Here is a 15,618-nt window from a genome sequence, read left to right on the forward strand (position 1 = left end):
ACCGGCCGAACTATAAACGCATGCTCTCTCCCTTTATAAGCACACTATATACTTGAGATATAAAATAATGCCGTATGCACTTCATATAGGGCACTTCGTATACAACAGGAGGTCGTTTGGAACGCAAACGCCGAGTGACGTCACGCTTCCGGGATTGGGTCTGTGCAGCAAATATGTACAGTCCCATATGTGGTTCCATACTGGAATAGATTTGTGCAAAACATTGACTGGAAGAAGGTCTGGCTCTTACCCAGCCGATACCTGCTGACCAATAAAATTAGAGAAATGTCATTTAAAATAATTCATAAATTTTACCCGTCTAATGATCACATTGTTAAAAATTTTTTAAAAGATGTTGATATAATGTGCACTTTTTATCTGTGAATATTGAAACAGTTACCCATCTGTTTTGGCACTGCTTCTATGTCCAAAGTTTCTAGTCTGACATTTGTAATTTTATTGCTGAAAAAATAGAGAAAGATTTTAAGTTATTTTGGAAGGATGTTCTTCTTGGAATTTATGACTTCAATAGAACTAAGACTATGCCTAATGAAACTTTTATTATTAATCTCATTATTCTGTTGGAAAAATATCCCATATAAATGTAAGTTTACGCATTCAAAAACATATTTTATTGCTTTTAACAATGAGGCCAAGCAATATATTAACTCGATTAAGCATTCTCTTAATCAAAAGGCAAAAAAAACTGTGAATGTTTGTAAACACTTTCATATCGTTTCGTAAACTAGTACTTCCCCTGGCAAAATGTGATGATGTGAGTCTTGTTTATGTTTGTTTTGTTTATGTTAAAAAACCTGCAATGTTGGAAAACGCGCAATTTGTTATTTTTATAATAGAGATTAATATTTTTGTAAATTGTGCAATTGCTGAATAAAGTAAAAAAAAGCAAATGAAATCAATTCAAGAAATGTTTTAACTGATTTGTCTAGCGTTAAATACATAGTATTTTGGGAATGCTTTAACTTTTGTTAGATAAGCACGTGTACTAATATACTGTACATACATACACACACTCTCTCTCTCTCACACACACACACAGGCTTTAATATGAAAAATATATGCCTCTCTCCTCTCCTGATGGTCACGTGATAGCATATGATGGTGCGACTACTGACTTCTTTAGAGGAGATATAATGTTGAACATTGCTGCCATAATTCAATTTGAGTTTTAAAAAGGGCACAGATAATAACTTTTGAAATGTTAAATGAAAAGCTTTCTAAATACAGTCTCCTTCCAACTAAGCAGTTTCCTAGCACTTGGAAAGTGAAAATTATTTATGCCCACAAAGTAGGAGAAGGCTACTGTATAAGAAGATAGCTAAGTGATTCAGGTAACAAATTCCTCAGTTCAAAAAGTAATTAAGAAATGGCAGTTAACAAGAAGGGTGGAATTCAAGATAAGGTCTGGGAAAACAAGCAAAATATCAGAGAGGACGGCTCATAGTATTGCTAGAAAATCAAGTCAGAACCCCGTTCTGCCCCATGAAAAAGGCCTTCAGGAAGATTTGGTAGACTCTGGGCTTGTTGTACACTTTTCGACTATTCAGCAACACCTGCACCATAATGGCCTTCATGGAAAAGTCTTTAGAAGAAAACCTCTCCTGCGGCCTCCACACAAAATGTCTGATTTTTGCAAATGAACATTTACACTAGCCTAATCTATTTTGGAAAAAAGTACTGTGGGCCGATGAGGTTAAAATAGAATAGCCACAATGAGTAAAGGTATGTTTGGAGAACAAAGGGGACAGAATTTCATGAAAAGAACACTCGTTCAGCAGTTAGGCATGGGATGAATTGATCAAGCTTTGGGGTTGTATTGCAGTCAATGGCACAAAAAGCATTTCGGGTAGAGGGAAGAATGGATTCAATTAAATTCCAATAAATTCCGGAAGCAAACATTGCAAAACACCATCTGCAAAAAAGCTGAAGTTGAAAAGAGGCTGACTTCTACAAATGGATAAGGATCCTAAACACACCCACGATGGTCTACCTCAAGAGGCGCAAACTGAAGGTTTTGCCATGGCCCGCGCAGTTTTCTGACCTAAATATAATTGAAAATCTGTGGGTAGACCTCAAAAGAGTAACGTATGCAAGATGACGCAGGAATTTCACAGAACTGGAAGACTGTTGTAAGGAAGAATGGGCAAAAATCCCTTATACAAGCTTTTAAAAGCTGTGATACTTGCCAAAGGGGGTGCTACTAGGTACTTACTATGCACGATGCCCAAACTTTTGCTGCAGCCTTTTCTTTTATTTTAAAAATGTAAAAGATGAAAATTAAATGAATTATTTTGTTTCAAATATGAAGGAAATGGGTCATCTGTAACTTCATGCTTTTTGAAGATCATTTCATCTTCCACTTGCATTTTAATATTCTAACATTTTAATATTTTAAATTCACATATATGTCAAAGGCATCTTACCTGGGCTGAGGACAAAAATAACTGTACTGTTGCTCAGTGGACCAAAGTCCCCTTCTAGTTGAAAGTAACCTTTGCATTTAATTTGTAAATCAAGGTTCCAAGAGTCCAAAGGAAGAGAGGAGAGGCACAGAAGTTGAGCACTTTTAGAGCACTTCATGCTTCCTTCTGCTGACCAGCCTTATGGAGATGCTGATTTAATTTTCCAGCAGGACTTTGCACCTGCCCACACTGCCAAAAGTACTAAAGCCTAGTTTAAGGACCATGGTATCCCTGTGCCTGATTGGCCAGCAAACTCGTCTGACAAAGGCATAGACAAAGGTAGAGATTCTCTATGGGGTATGGTGAAGAGAAAGGTGTGAGACACCAGACCAGACAGTATTTGACAATATAGTGTGCATACTGTAAATGGATTCCAGACTTCAGGTAGTCATGTATGATTATAATTTATGATTATGTCACTTTATGATTATGGCTGTAATTTCCATGGTTACTGCAATATTTTCATTAAACCACTTGAAGTCAACATTTAAGGCTAGACATCAAACACATCTTAATTGCATCCTTTATAATCTGCTGCCCTGGTGTGCAGGGTCAAAAACATGAGAATTATGTACAGTATCTGCCCAAATACTTATGGACCTGACTGTATATCCAGCATTTTTATAAATCCTATGGGTGAACCAGCACCACGCTCTCCATAGGGTGGAATAGCAGCACAAAGCAGTTTTGTCACTTCACTGGTACAGGTGGCCCAACAGTGTATTTATTCATTGCAATAACATACACATTTAGAAAATAAATATATCACCATCAGAATAGAACATGAATATGTTTGTTCTCACAGGCACTTTATTGATTACACTGATATATAATCATTTTAATGTTTTCGCTTTTAAGAACAGAAAGTGCAAGGCAGGGTACAATAATAATTAGAGCATGACAACTATTGCCTTTTTACAAAATAAATTTAAAGCAATTAATATCCCATATCTGATTACTGTCTGCAAGCCTGTAAATGCATTTTCTTTTATGACTTTTATAACAAGATCATAACCACCTGCCATCTTAAAATAGCCTTCTTCAATTACCAAAAATAAAACATTGCACATTAAGACATGGGTTAACTCATTAAGATTCTCCATATTCAAAAATCACAAAATACATAAATATTTTACATTAGAAATATCTTGCTTATATATTTTTAATTTACCAAACTAATCATACCAGAGATAAACTTAATTTTTTAATTTTTTTTAACTCTCAGAAGCTGTCAGTATTGCTTATGCAGATTCTATAGGTACCACTAATAATTACCTTTCACTTAGAAACTACAGGAATCTCACACTTTCTACTGAATAAAGATTTAACCAAATCAAAGATTTAAAGGTGCAACAGCACGGTGAAGCATCATGTATCTCCAGCTCTAACACAAATAATACAATCCGAAATTGTGCTCTAGAAAGAAATACATGAGGTTATATAAGCAGCAGATGAGCTTAATGTTTCAGTGCATGTTCATTTTGAACAACTAGCTGACCAGAGAAACATACAACATTGAAATCAATTCCAACCCCTTTAAGGAACATAGAAATGTTGGGTTGACATGAATGTTTTCTTTTGTGTATAGCCCAGTTTGTGTTATTAAGAGTGTGAAGTGCCTAAGTGTAACTGAGTATTTTGTCAATGCATTGAAAGCTGCACACAAGCTCAATCCTTGGGCACTCTGAAGCCGTCCTTCTCTTTCCGGATACTCCTCATCGTGTCTATGGGGTCACTTGTGCCGGCATGCATCTGTACTGATTTCTCTCTAGAGAAAAAACACATGATAAGATTACAAAAGATACTCTGAACAATTTGCTGTGCTGTCCTGAAAATACACTGCCTAGTCACAAAAAGTCACACACACTAATATTTAAGTGGACCACCTTTTGTTTTGATTACAGCCTTTGCTTTGATTACATACAACATTAATGTGTAGACCAGACACATAAATTTTTCTCCAAGATCTTATATTAATATGGCAGAGTCGGACATCTGTGTAAAGCCTTCTCCAGCACATCTCGAAGAATATCAGTGGGGTTAAGGTCTGGACTCTGTGGTGGCTAATCCATGTGTGAAAATTATGTCTCATGCCTCCAGAATCAGCCTTTAACAATTTAAGACTGATAAATCCTGGCATCGTTTTGATCAAATTGTGATCGATTTGATTTTACTAAGTCTTTAAATGATCACCCACCATTTGGAATATTTTTCTGGCTACATTTTTTCCTTAAAGGTGATGCTTCATCACTATCCTTCCAGATTTTAATAATACATATTTCAGTTCCTAACCCAATTCCAGAAGTTAAAAAAAATCTCCCTAGTTGTTTTCTTTGCTTGGTACAGGACAATAATTTGACCCTTCTGAAACAAAGTAACATTTTTGCCAAGACCACAGGATATGTCTTCTGACACGGTTGTCAAAGAAATGGAAAGCTACTTACTGCATCATTTAGAGTTAAATACATCGGTGCCAACTAAAATCACTGCAATAATTACCCAGTGGAAGTCCCTACTATTTGCTTAGTTAATTCCAGGTGGTGACCTTTTTTTGGCTGGGTGGTGTATTATGCCTTATAACTTAACATGTAAGCCATAAGTGTGATTTCTATAATCACTGTTTTTTAAGGTATATTTGATATTATACCATTATTGGTCTTTATTACGGGAAGTCCCCAACCTCCAAACAAGTTTCTTTCCGAAGGCACGTTTGTAAGTCCGATTTGTTCTTAAGTCTGACAAAGTGTCTTTAACACAAATATACAATGTAAAGCATACCGACAATCGACTTGACTAAATCTCTGTCCCCTTTCCCAACACTCTCATCATGTGGCCAAAAACAGAAAGGAAATGAATATCTCAGTGAAAACGTGTCTTTGAATCTCAAGGGGAATCCCAGATGACATTTTGTTTCAAAGCTGTTTTCCTCTGTACTATATTGGACTCTGTTGAGGATTTTCCAGAAATTAGGATTATTCATGATCAGGACAGCTTTACAGGACAGCCATTTTCTATCATCATGCTTCTGGACTGATTAATTGAAACCAATAAGGACGACTTATTTCTCCCGCATCCCCACACGCACACAAATACAATATACCTGTCTTTAGACATTTTATACATCCACTTGCACACTGAAAATATGGTATATAATTGTAGATATTCGGATCTGGTGCACTGCAGTGGCTATTTTTTGTATGATACATGTGAGCTGTTTCTGTGATTAAACCCCAAGTAGAACCACGGTCCCTTCATATCTGCAGAAATTTGTAAGTTGCAAATCTTTAAATGACAGTGAATTAATGTTTTTCTACCTGACTCTCATGAAGGGGTTGAACGTGAACTCGTCTGCGATTGTGGAAGGAATGGTTGGCTCTCCATTATCATATTTTTCCTAAATAACATTATAAGAGGTTAGTTAACTGTATCTGAAGTTAAGTCAGCATGTGTTTATAACATAACTTTTATCAGGGTAAAACAGCATAATAAAGTACCTTAGCCCATGCCAGTTTTCTTCTAATGGCCTCATTATCTGGTTCAACATGGCGTGCAAATTTTAAATTGTTGATTGTGTACTCATGACCACAGTACACACGCTGGAATACAAACAGAGCATGTAAGTATATATGGCTTTCACAGAGTCTTCTATTATGAATAGATGTTTGATATTAAAATATTTTTTTTCAGAAAGTTATGAGCAAAATATACGAACTACGACGCATGGCAGAGTGATACACTGTGCAAACATGTCAAAGTAGTTACCGTCTCAGGAGGAAGTCGTCCCAGAATGTCTATCAGAGCCTTGTGCATTTCCTCAGCTGTACCCTCAAAGAACTTTCCACAGCCTGCCACAAATAAGGTATCCCCTATACACAAATGTGAAATCAATTACAAATCTTTTTGTTTAAAAAAATATATAAACAGATTTACTGCAAAATTTGATAAACATTTTTTTCTTACTTTTACTCATCCTGGTAAATGATTTTTCTTTGGCACACAGCATTGTTTATATATATATATATTTTTCAATTTAAAAACCACTAAATATCCTGCATTTTTTAGTCAAAGCACAACATGGAACAGCCTCATTATATAGAAAAACTAAAAAAACAAATTGCACTGCTTTTTTCGGGCATGTGACCAGTACTGCCAATTAATGGTCTGGGCAAAACAGTAGCCACTGCGAGTGAAATGGACTAAAGTGGTTTTTACAAGATGTGACTGCCATTGCAGTTACCCCGGCATTCATGGACTACAGGTATGCAATACTTAAATTCCGCAGTACATTCTGTAAAATAGTTCACTAGTCAACATACACCATGTTATAAACCGTACTTAAAAGCTGTGTGAGATACAGTTACAACCTGTTTCACTTCAAAATACATACTTCTCCTCTGGCTTTTGCCGTTACCATCAAAACTGGGTTTGCTGCCACGATGCAGTTTATGCTGATATTTAAGAAAGAAAATAAAAGAAAGATAACTTTACAACGCTCAAGAGACACATCAGAATTTTGTGTTCAAGAGATCATGTACGTATTGTGTATAAGAAGATGTTGTATTCGACCGATATTAGACACATACTACTGTATAAAGGTGATATGAACAAGTAACAAAGTGAATCTGGAAGGGGAAGAGGCTGACCATGCTTTGTAATTGAACTTTTGGTATCGTTTATAATAATTCTAATGTTTTTTAACAATCTTTGTAAAAAAAAAAAAAAAAAAAAAAACTCAAAACTTTTTTTCATTGGAGAAATTGTTCTGCCACCTTTTTTAAACTCTGTCCCCATTCACAACCACTTCTGTATGAGCAGAAATAATACTTAACTATGAATACTTTTCCTCTGTTGAGAGACCTATTTTCAATAGCAAATGCACATCAATTCCTTTTCACTACTGTATTACACGTGTGTCTGGAGCTTTGCCCCGCTGTCATGCATATGTGTGGCTGCGATGCAGTACTGTATATTTTGGCGCATACCATACTTCTTGCTTTTTAAAAAAATCTATGAAACTGCTAAACTGAGTTCTTATTTTACGGTCAAACTGTGTACGATAACCACATTAAACTTTTTTTTAAATAAGATCCATCTTAAATGAAATGTATAACAAATAAATTAAGACAGTTGCTTTAATAGAATATTAATCATATTAATCATAAACTTAGACATGTAAACACTCAAAATATTGATTCTTTTTCAGTAGCAGCCTGTCCTAAAGTATTTTACTCCTCCACTTGCATAGCAGTTTGACAAAAATTACAATTAAGGTTAATTAAATAATGTTATTATTTATTTTATTTATTTAATGTTTCTGAAATGTTCACACAAATGAGTTTGTTCCTGTTAATTCTTAAATTATAGCAGATATAAAATTTCTTCACTTTTCTTAATACAAAAGGAATGCAGCTTGTTATTGAGATTACAACACTCTTTCTCTATTTTGGAACGCTTAAAGGTAAAGCTTTTCCTCTGACCATTACAAAGCACTGATAATGGAGATTCTTTCCATACATATATTACGTTTTGTTACCACAAACTTAATATATATTGACAACTACATGGTTTTCTTTAATATTTTATTTATTAGCCCTCTAAATGCATGTATATTAACAGTTACTCTATAGGACCAGTAACAATTTAGAAATAATTAATTAATATAAAAGTCTCGGAGTACGTTCCATATTCTGTTAGAGAAACACATTTTATTAACCAGATTTTTAAATTTAACAGCCCTGTTGTAACATTTAGATTTTATTTACAATTATATAAAATACCAGCATACTGTATATGAAGTATGAAAATTACAATGCTCCATCATTGCTGTGAGAGTCGAGCATGTTTGATTATGTCATACCTGTACGTGTATCATACCTGTAAACAACGCTGGGGGTTCTGAGCTATTTTCTGACGTCACAAAATAGCAGATGTGTCCACTCGTATGGCACGGAGTAAACAAGCACTTTACATTGAGCGAGCCCACCTAAATACAGAGCACAGAAACAGGTGAATATACTCTTTTGTAAACCTTAGCAAAAAGAAAACATGGGAGGCAACTGAATTACAGAATCACTGTCCTGTATGTATGGTGATCTGATGATATCCTACATTTGGTGAAATTCAGACATGTTCTATTACACGGTATAATACAATTCTTTTATACAACAAAGCACTGTGCACAATAAATTCATTAGTCTTATGTCAATTTCACTCTGATACGTGGCTATTTCACAATGTTTAGCTCGAAATGTTTTTTTTTCCTAATGAATTTGTGTGACTGCCCAGTTACCTAATTTGATCTTTGTAAAAAAAAAAATCTTGAAGATAATTATGTGACTATAATAAGGTATCAAAGGTATGTTTTTCTGGATATTCATAAAAGAAGTTCACATTGATTCATTGGAGGGGGGAGGCAGTTACTCTCATAAATATGCTCAGTTATTAAATCAACCCGGTTTGACCCGAACACCCCTTCTACTTCTACAAAATATAATTTTCTTCAACACATTTGTTTTCCTCTGTTGGGACATCCCTAAAGGAAGCAAGCAATTGCATTCAAAGCTTATATTTATTCTTTTTTATTATTATTATTAAAAAATCAAAAGTCAATTTATGAAAAAAGTGAACAAGTGAATAAATAGCTACTTTAAATCTGCATTTGATTACATTATTTTAAGTTTAAAATGCCATGTAAAGGAAATGCTAAGCCAGAGGTTCTTAACCTTTCAAAAAAAAAAAAAAAGTGGACATTATTAATTTTCTGCATTGACCTGTCTTATCCACTAGGCTACAGTATAGCACTGTTTGCTCTGAGTTTATTCTTTCACCCCTTTAAGAGTTCCAAAGTAAAAAAAAAAAAAAAAAACAATAATAATGAAGAATTGACTCAGGCACTTACTTTGAAAGTGTTGTAATGTGTTACTTTTTTGGTCAAGGCTCCTACTCGGTCATCACCTCCGTAAACATCCAGCCCAGGGACCAACTTCAGCAACTTCTCATTTCCACTTGCATGATCCCTGTCAGCCAAACCCCCAAACACACCAATTTATCAGACAAAAGGATACTAAATCACACACATCATAAACAAAAAATAGAATTAATTAATTTTTTTATTTATTAAAAAAAATAATAATAATAAACAGTCTTACCAGTGATGATGTGTGGTCAGAACGGATTTAAGCTTCACACCATGCTTCTTAACAGCGTCAACAACCTAGGCAGGACAAAAATCAGTTATACAATTAGGAATCATGACATGTTTACAGCAGTAAAAGTGAAACATTTCTTACCTTCCCAGGATCTGCTGGGTCCACAATGGCTGCCTCTTTTGTGTCCTCATCAATAAGGAGGTACATGTAGTTATCAGTGAGTGCCGGCAGCAGCTCTATCTTCATACTGGACTGCACCACGAGAGCTGATTTTCTACTCACAGAATGGAAAAATCCTACTGGAAACTTGGTTGGGGCTTCGGGGAAAAAACAAAAAACAAAAACAAACAAAAAAAAAACACAGAGCACAACAAATACATAGGTTAAATGCTATTTTGGCATAAAATACTTTTCCAGTCTGCTATAGATTTGTGTTATCATTGTGTGATCAACAAGCTGAACAGTATCTTAATCAGGTCAACATGGAGCATGTTTACACTCATAACCTGCTAGCTCAGGAGAACATTGTGAGCTAAAGAGTCATTCTGGGTCAGTCTATTGTGAAAGTAGATTAATGTTACAGTGCTCAAAATATCAGCCTAATTTATCTGTTCTTAAAGTAAGGCGTGTAAGGACTAAGGAATAACGAGTGTTTTATTTAACAAAATGAATAAATAAATAAAATCTGGCACAAATTGCTGTTTTATTAATAGTTCTTATTTAGATCTGTATTTTGAATTTATGTTTTGTGTGCAATAAGGTATTCAAAATGTTTAGTGTGCAAGACGGTACTTACTGTTTTAGGACTCTTTTTTATTTTATTGCATTTTATTTTATTTCATCTTATTTTATTTTATTTTATTTATTATTTTTGTTCTCTATTTATTACCCGGATAACAACCGGGAGCAACTATAACCAAGAATAAGCAATTTCCCTCTGAGATTAATAAAGGTTTGTGAATTTTAAATCTTTGAATGAATATAGATATAACTTTAGTCTACTTAAGATATATAAAGGTTTAATTTTAATTTAACCTAATAGGTTTGATGTTGTTAATAAATTTAAGAAAACTATGAAAAGCTGCTGTTATGTTAACTAAATCTACAACCTGGATCTGTGGATCAGAATTGTTTGTCTGGTGCATACCATGCATCCTTGTTCGGATTGAGGTCTTGTACTGAGTGTTCTGGTGCCTTCCTATTATGGCCAGCATTAACTTTTTTTTTTAGCACTGTGGGATCAGACTGGACCGGCTGGCCTTTGGTCCCCGCAGGCATGGGTGAACCTTGGGGGCCCGTGATCCTGTCCCCAGTTTATTGGTGTATAGTTGGCGATCAGTGTTGTCCACCTGTCAGTGGTCATAATGTTATGGCTGATCGTTGTATATTTTCCTATGAGCCCAATATTTTAGTAGCATGGGATTATTTAAACCATTACATAATTAACTACAAATGAAAACGAAGTACTACAACAATGCAACAATGTTGATCTTTTGCTGTAGTTAATTAATACAACTTTTGTTGGTTAATTAATACAAGCATAGTTGGGTGTGTGTTAATTGGTTCAAGGAGCCTAATTGCACCTTTATATAGCCAAACAATTGTGACCACATATTCTTGAGCAGCCTGTTCCGCAATCAGTCTCCGCTTTAATTTTATAATAACGTCCACTTTTCTGGAAAGGCTTTCCACTAGATTTTGAAGCGTGACTGTGGACATTTGTGCTGATTAATCCAAAAGAGCACAAGAGTAATCCAGTGTCAAACGGGTGAGGAAGGCCTGGGTGCATCTGTTGTTTCAGTTCATCCCGAATGTGTTTAGATTATAATAATGACCCTTAGCAAACAGTGTCTTCTTTTACTTGTTTTTTTGTTTTGTTTTATTTTTGTAGGCATTGCCATGCAGGAACAGGTTTTGGGTTCCAGTAAAGTAAAACTAGAGCTAGAGCATAGCAAGTCATCCTACTGCATACAGGTGTTTACCTCCAGCATTGTGGAGAAAACAAACATATGGGTGTGAAAGTCAGGATTGTGACAACTTATTGTCTTTAACTGCACATGTTATATATAAATAAATAACCAGGACAACCCTCGGTTGGTCATGAGAGCCATGAACAATATAACTACAATTAGTCTCGGTTTACTACAGACAAAGCAGCATATTAGCTAAGTGGCAAGGAAATAAATACGAGATCTGTAGTGCAAAATATGACATAATAAAAAGTTTATTAGACAAATAAAATGGGTTGATATACCTAAACAACACCTATGACTTTTACAAAAACGCATCCAGGAAATGCTGTCTCTATGTGTATGTCCAGTAATGCACACTTCCGTACTGAATAGTGTAACACCTATACCTACAGCAGTGTGCACGTCTTTGGAACAAGCCATTGGTTCACTTGGACCAAAACACCAGCTAAATTTCACCAAAACGAAGGCGTGTCAGCGCTGACTGATTAACACACATGGCTGAACTACTTGAAAATGGTGTGCGTGTAAATGTACATATATGAAATCTATTTTTTTTTCTCGTAAAGACATACCGAATTTATACGCTGCAGCTCCAAGTGCGCCAAGACCACAGGCACCGAACAGCAGAGACCTAAATAACATGGTAATATCGCGATTACGACACAAAATAAAGGAAGTTGAAAGTTAGGTACGACGCACAATCCCGCCCACTTTTACACTTTGAACCCAATTTATCCAATCGGATACGGGGGCGTGTGCACGTAAACCGTGCCGTCACGCCGTACGCGTGTGCCATATCCTTATAAAGGGGTATAACAGAGATGAAGTGCACTTGGTAGGTGTGATATCATACACTAAGTAGTGGACAGATTTAGGGAGCATGCGCAGTGGTGAGTACAGATTCAAACGACGCTCTCAGGGTAAACCAGCGACCTTAATTCAAAATAAATGTCTTTAAAATGCTAAAGATAATAGCAATGTTTTGCTATTGCTAGATAATATTAATGTTTTGTTGTCATCTAGTTAGCTTCAATTTATTCATAGTTTCTGCCAGTCTTTCTAAACTAAACTTTCTAAACTCTTTTTTTTTTGTCTCTCGATTAAAGGTCATTGCGCTTTTGCAATCCGTTTCTTTTTATTCTAGGTTTAGAGAGTTGGAAATGAGCACAAGAAACATTACGCGTTTTTGGGAGTGGGGAAGGAAGATAGTCTGCGTGGGGCGCAATTACGCAGAACACGCCAAAGAGCTGAAGAACGAGCTGCCCACTGAGCCCGTGCTCTTCCTCAAGCCGCCCACCGCGTACGTGAAGGAGGGCAGTCCGATCCTGGTGCCTCACTACTCCTCCAACCTGCACCATGAGGTGGAGCTCGGCGTAGTGGTGGGCAGAGCGGGCAGAGAGATCCCGCAGATCTCCGCCATGGAGCATGTCGCCGGATACGCGCTGTGTCTGGACATGACCGCGCGGGACGCTCAGGACAAGTGCAAAGCCAAAGGGCTGCCCTGGACTCTCGCCAAAGCCTTCGACACGTCCTGTCCCGTGAGCGACTTCATCCCGAAAGAGCGGATCCCGGATCCAGCCGCTGTGGAGCTGTGGCTCGAGGTGAACGCCGAGACGCGGCAGAGAGGCAGCACGGCGCAGATGATCTTCTCCGTGCCCTACCTGATCAGCTACATCAGCAGGGTCATGGCGTTAGAGGAAGGAGATCTCATACTGACCGGGACTCCCAAAGGAGTCGGAGCCGTGCACGAGCACGATGAGCTTCAGGCCGGTATCGAGGGTGTCATCAGCATGACGTTTAAAGTCGGCAGACAGGCCTCAGGACACAGCTGACACGAGTCCAGTCATCTCATCGTCGATGCTTTCGCTTTATCTCACAATTCGTGTTGATTAAAATGATGATGAATATACACTGATCATTATAACATCATTACCACTTGCCTGTTAAGTAGGTCCCCACAGTAAAGACCCATGTGTTCTGACCCCTTTCTATTGGAACCATATAATTTTGATTCATACACATTCACATTTCATACAAACTTAAATAATACTTAAAAAAACTTAAAAAATAGTCAATTGTTCAAGGCTCTATACAAATAAAATTCGATTGAATTTAATTAACCTTGGCCGCCCATGACCCTGTTGCTAGTTCACCGGTTTTCCTTTCTGCACAAGAGCTGCAGTTTTGGCCTTACTCTAACCCAGTTGTCCAGCCATTACAATCTGGTCCTTCTCACACTCGCTACATTTTCAATTTCTTTTGAAAACTATTTTTTAGAGGTTAGGAGGTTAGGACATCTAACATCACTAGCATTACCTTTTCTGGTCAGGATATCCCGTTGTCATCATCTGTTATTAAAATGGACTCTCTTTTGACGTATGAGGCTCATAGTAAACATCTGTGTAAGACATCTTTCTTTCACCTCAGGAACATTGCTAAACTGCGTCCAGAATTTACATTTGCAGATGCGGAAAATTAGTCCGTGCGTTTGGCTCCTCCAGGCTGGACTTCTGCAATGCACTCCTCAAAAAGCCTTTAAAAGCCGCTTTTTGCCCTGCACCACCTAGACTATGGAATGCTCTTCTAGAGTATCAGAGGATGCCACAGACTGTTGATGATTTTAAATCTGGTTTTAAAATTTATCTTTTTATCAAAGCTTTTGGGTTAAAATAATTTGAGACTTTAAGATTTGTTTTAAATACAAAGTGCATTATAAATAAAATGTATTATTATTATTATTATTATTATTACAATGGCAGCTGTAAGTGAAAGGGGTATATTAGGCAGCAAGTGAACCTTCTTTTCCTGAAATACATGTGTTGGAAGCAGAAAAGATGGGCAAGCATAAGCAATTGAGTGACTTGACAAAGGCCAAATTGTGATGGCTAGAGGACTGCAGAACTGCAGTTCTTGTAGGATGTTCCTGGCCTGCACCAGGTCAGGACCAGTAATCCAAGAAACGAAAACCGATGAACTGGCGACAAAGTCATGGGTGGTGAAGGCTTACTGATGCACATGAGAAGCGAAGTCTGAACCGTGTAGTCAGATCCTATTGAAGTGCTAGACCTGATCAAACTGATGAAAAAGTTAATGCTGGTTGTGAAAGGTGTCAGAAAACACAGTGCATCACTATTATGGTGGCAAAAGAGGGGACCTACTCATGACCTTAGACCTATGGCTGATCGATGAAAACTAAATAGCCAAAAGTTCATGGACACCTATTCATCACACCAGGAAGTTATTGTTATTCTTTCAACTGTTCGCATTGAGACCAGCACTTGGAAGCATACAGTTGTATAGGATGCCTTTGTATGCTGTACCATTTAGTTCCATTCACTGGAACTAAAAGGCCCAAACCTGTTTCAGCATGTCAGTGCTCATATTCACAATGCAAGCTCTAAGAAGATGCGATTTTCCAAGGTTGGTGCAGAAGAACTTAAGTGTCCTGCACAGGGCCGTAACCTCAACCCCAGTGGACACCTTAGGGATAAACTGGATCATCAGCTGCACCCCTGATCTCCTCACCCGACCTTACTTAATGCGTTGTTTCTGAATAAGCACAAATCTCTACAGCAACATTTAAAAATTATGAGTTGTTATAACTACAAGAGGCTGTCCACAAACTTTCGGCTATATTGGGTATGAGTAAATATGCAATCAAAGTAAAAAAGTTCAATATTTACGTTATAAATTATCTGTAGATTTAAATATATTACAGCCTGTTAAGTACAAGCTGCAATTGTAAAACATATCACAAAGTGCTTTATTTGCACACTTAAAGAAAAGTGCTACAATGTTCCACAATACTGTTATCTTACAATAATGTTAATTTGGTTCTATTATAGAACACAATCTAGATTACTGTAATTAAATTCACAGTAAGGCATTACATCTTGATGTTATAACGAAGTACTAAAGCTCAATGAAGTCATTCCTGAATAAGAGATAATTAAAGTAAACAGAAATATACAAATCATTATTGAATGCTTGTTGAAATGTTGACTCTATGACTGA

General features: G+C 36.6%; 2 protein-coding genes across 3 annotated transcripts; one reads left to right on the forward strand and one right to left on the reverse strand.

Moving 5' to 3' along the window:
* Positions 1–3,211: 3,211 nt before the first annotated feature.
* Positions 3,212–12,299, reverse strand: LOC128545095 (hydroxyacylglutathione hydrolase, mitochondrial). Its single transcript, XM_053515455.1, has 9 exons — positions 12,177–12,299; positions 9,773–9,948; positions 9,632–9,696; positions 9,382–9,499; positions 8,358–8,466; positions 6,246–6,349; positions 5,978–6,079; positions 5,798–5,877; positions 3,212–4,251 (listed from the first exon to the last, which is right to left on the reverse strand). The coding sequence occupies exons 1-9, from the start codon at positions 12,244–12,246 to the stop codon at positions 4,152–4,154; spliced, it is 924 nt and encodes a 307-aa protein (XP_053371430.1). The 5' UTR covers positions 12,247–12,299; the 3' UTR covers positions 3,212–4,151.
* A 206-nt stretch (positions 12,300–12,505) lies between these two features.
* Positions 12,506–15,563, forward strand: fahd1 (fumarylacetoacetate hydrolase domain containing 1). Of its 2 annotated transcripts, none has more exons than XM_053514194.1 (2): positions 12,506–12,524; positions 12,749–15,563. In XM_053514194.1, exon 2 carries the CDS (start codon positions 12,765–12,767, stop codon positions 13,434–13,436), a length of 672 nt encoding a protein of 223 aa, XP_053370169.1. In that variant the 5' UTR covers positions 12,506–12,524; positions 12,749–12,764; the 3' UTR covers positions 13,437–15,563. The 2 variants fall into 2 exon arrangements, with proteins under 2 accessions (XP_053370169.1, XP_053370168.1); XM_053514193.1 differs by having other exon boundaries at positions 12,511–12,524; positions 12,711–15,563.
* The last annotated feature ends 55 nt before the right edge of the window (positions 15,564–15,618 follow it).

Source organism: Clarias gariepinus, chromosome 16 (assembly GCF_024256425.1).
Source record: "Clarias gariepinus isolate MV-2021 ecotype Netherlands chromosome 16, CGAR_prim_01v2, whole genome shotgun sequence".
Lineage (NCBI taxonomy): Eukaryota > Metazoa > Chordata > Actinopteri > Siluriformes > Clariidae > Clarias > Clarias gariepinus.

Bases quoted from the DNA above. Each gene is read 5' to 3' on its own strand.
- LOC128545095 (XM_053515455.1), bottom strand. From the start codon at position 12,246: ATGTTATTTAGGTCTCTGCTGTTCGGTGCCTGTGGTCTTGGCGCACTT. The intron at 6,080-6,245 runs GTAACTACTTTG...TTTGTATTCCAG, and splicing joins GACGACTTCCTCCTGAGACG to CGTGTGTACTGTGGTCATGA. The intron at 4,252-5,797 runs GTAGAAAAACAT...TTTTTTCTCTAG, and splicing joins AACCCCTTCATGAGAGTCAG to AGAGAAATCAGTACAGATGC.
- fahd1 (XM_053514194.1), top strand. From the start codon at position 12,765: ATGAGCACAAGAAACATTACGCGTTTTTGGGAGTGGGGAAGGAAGATA.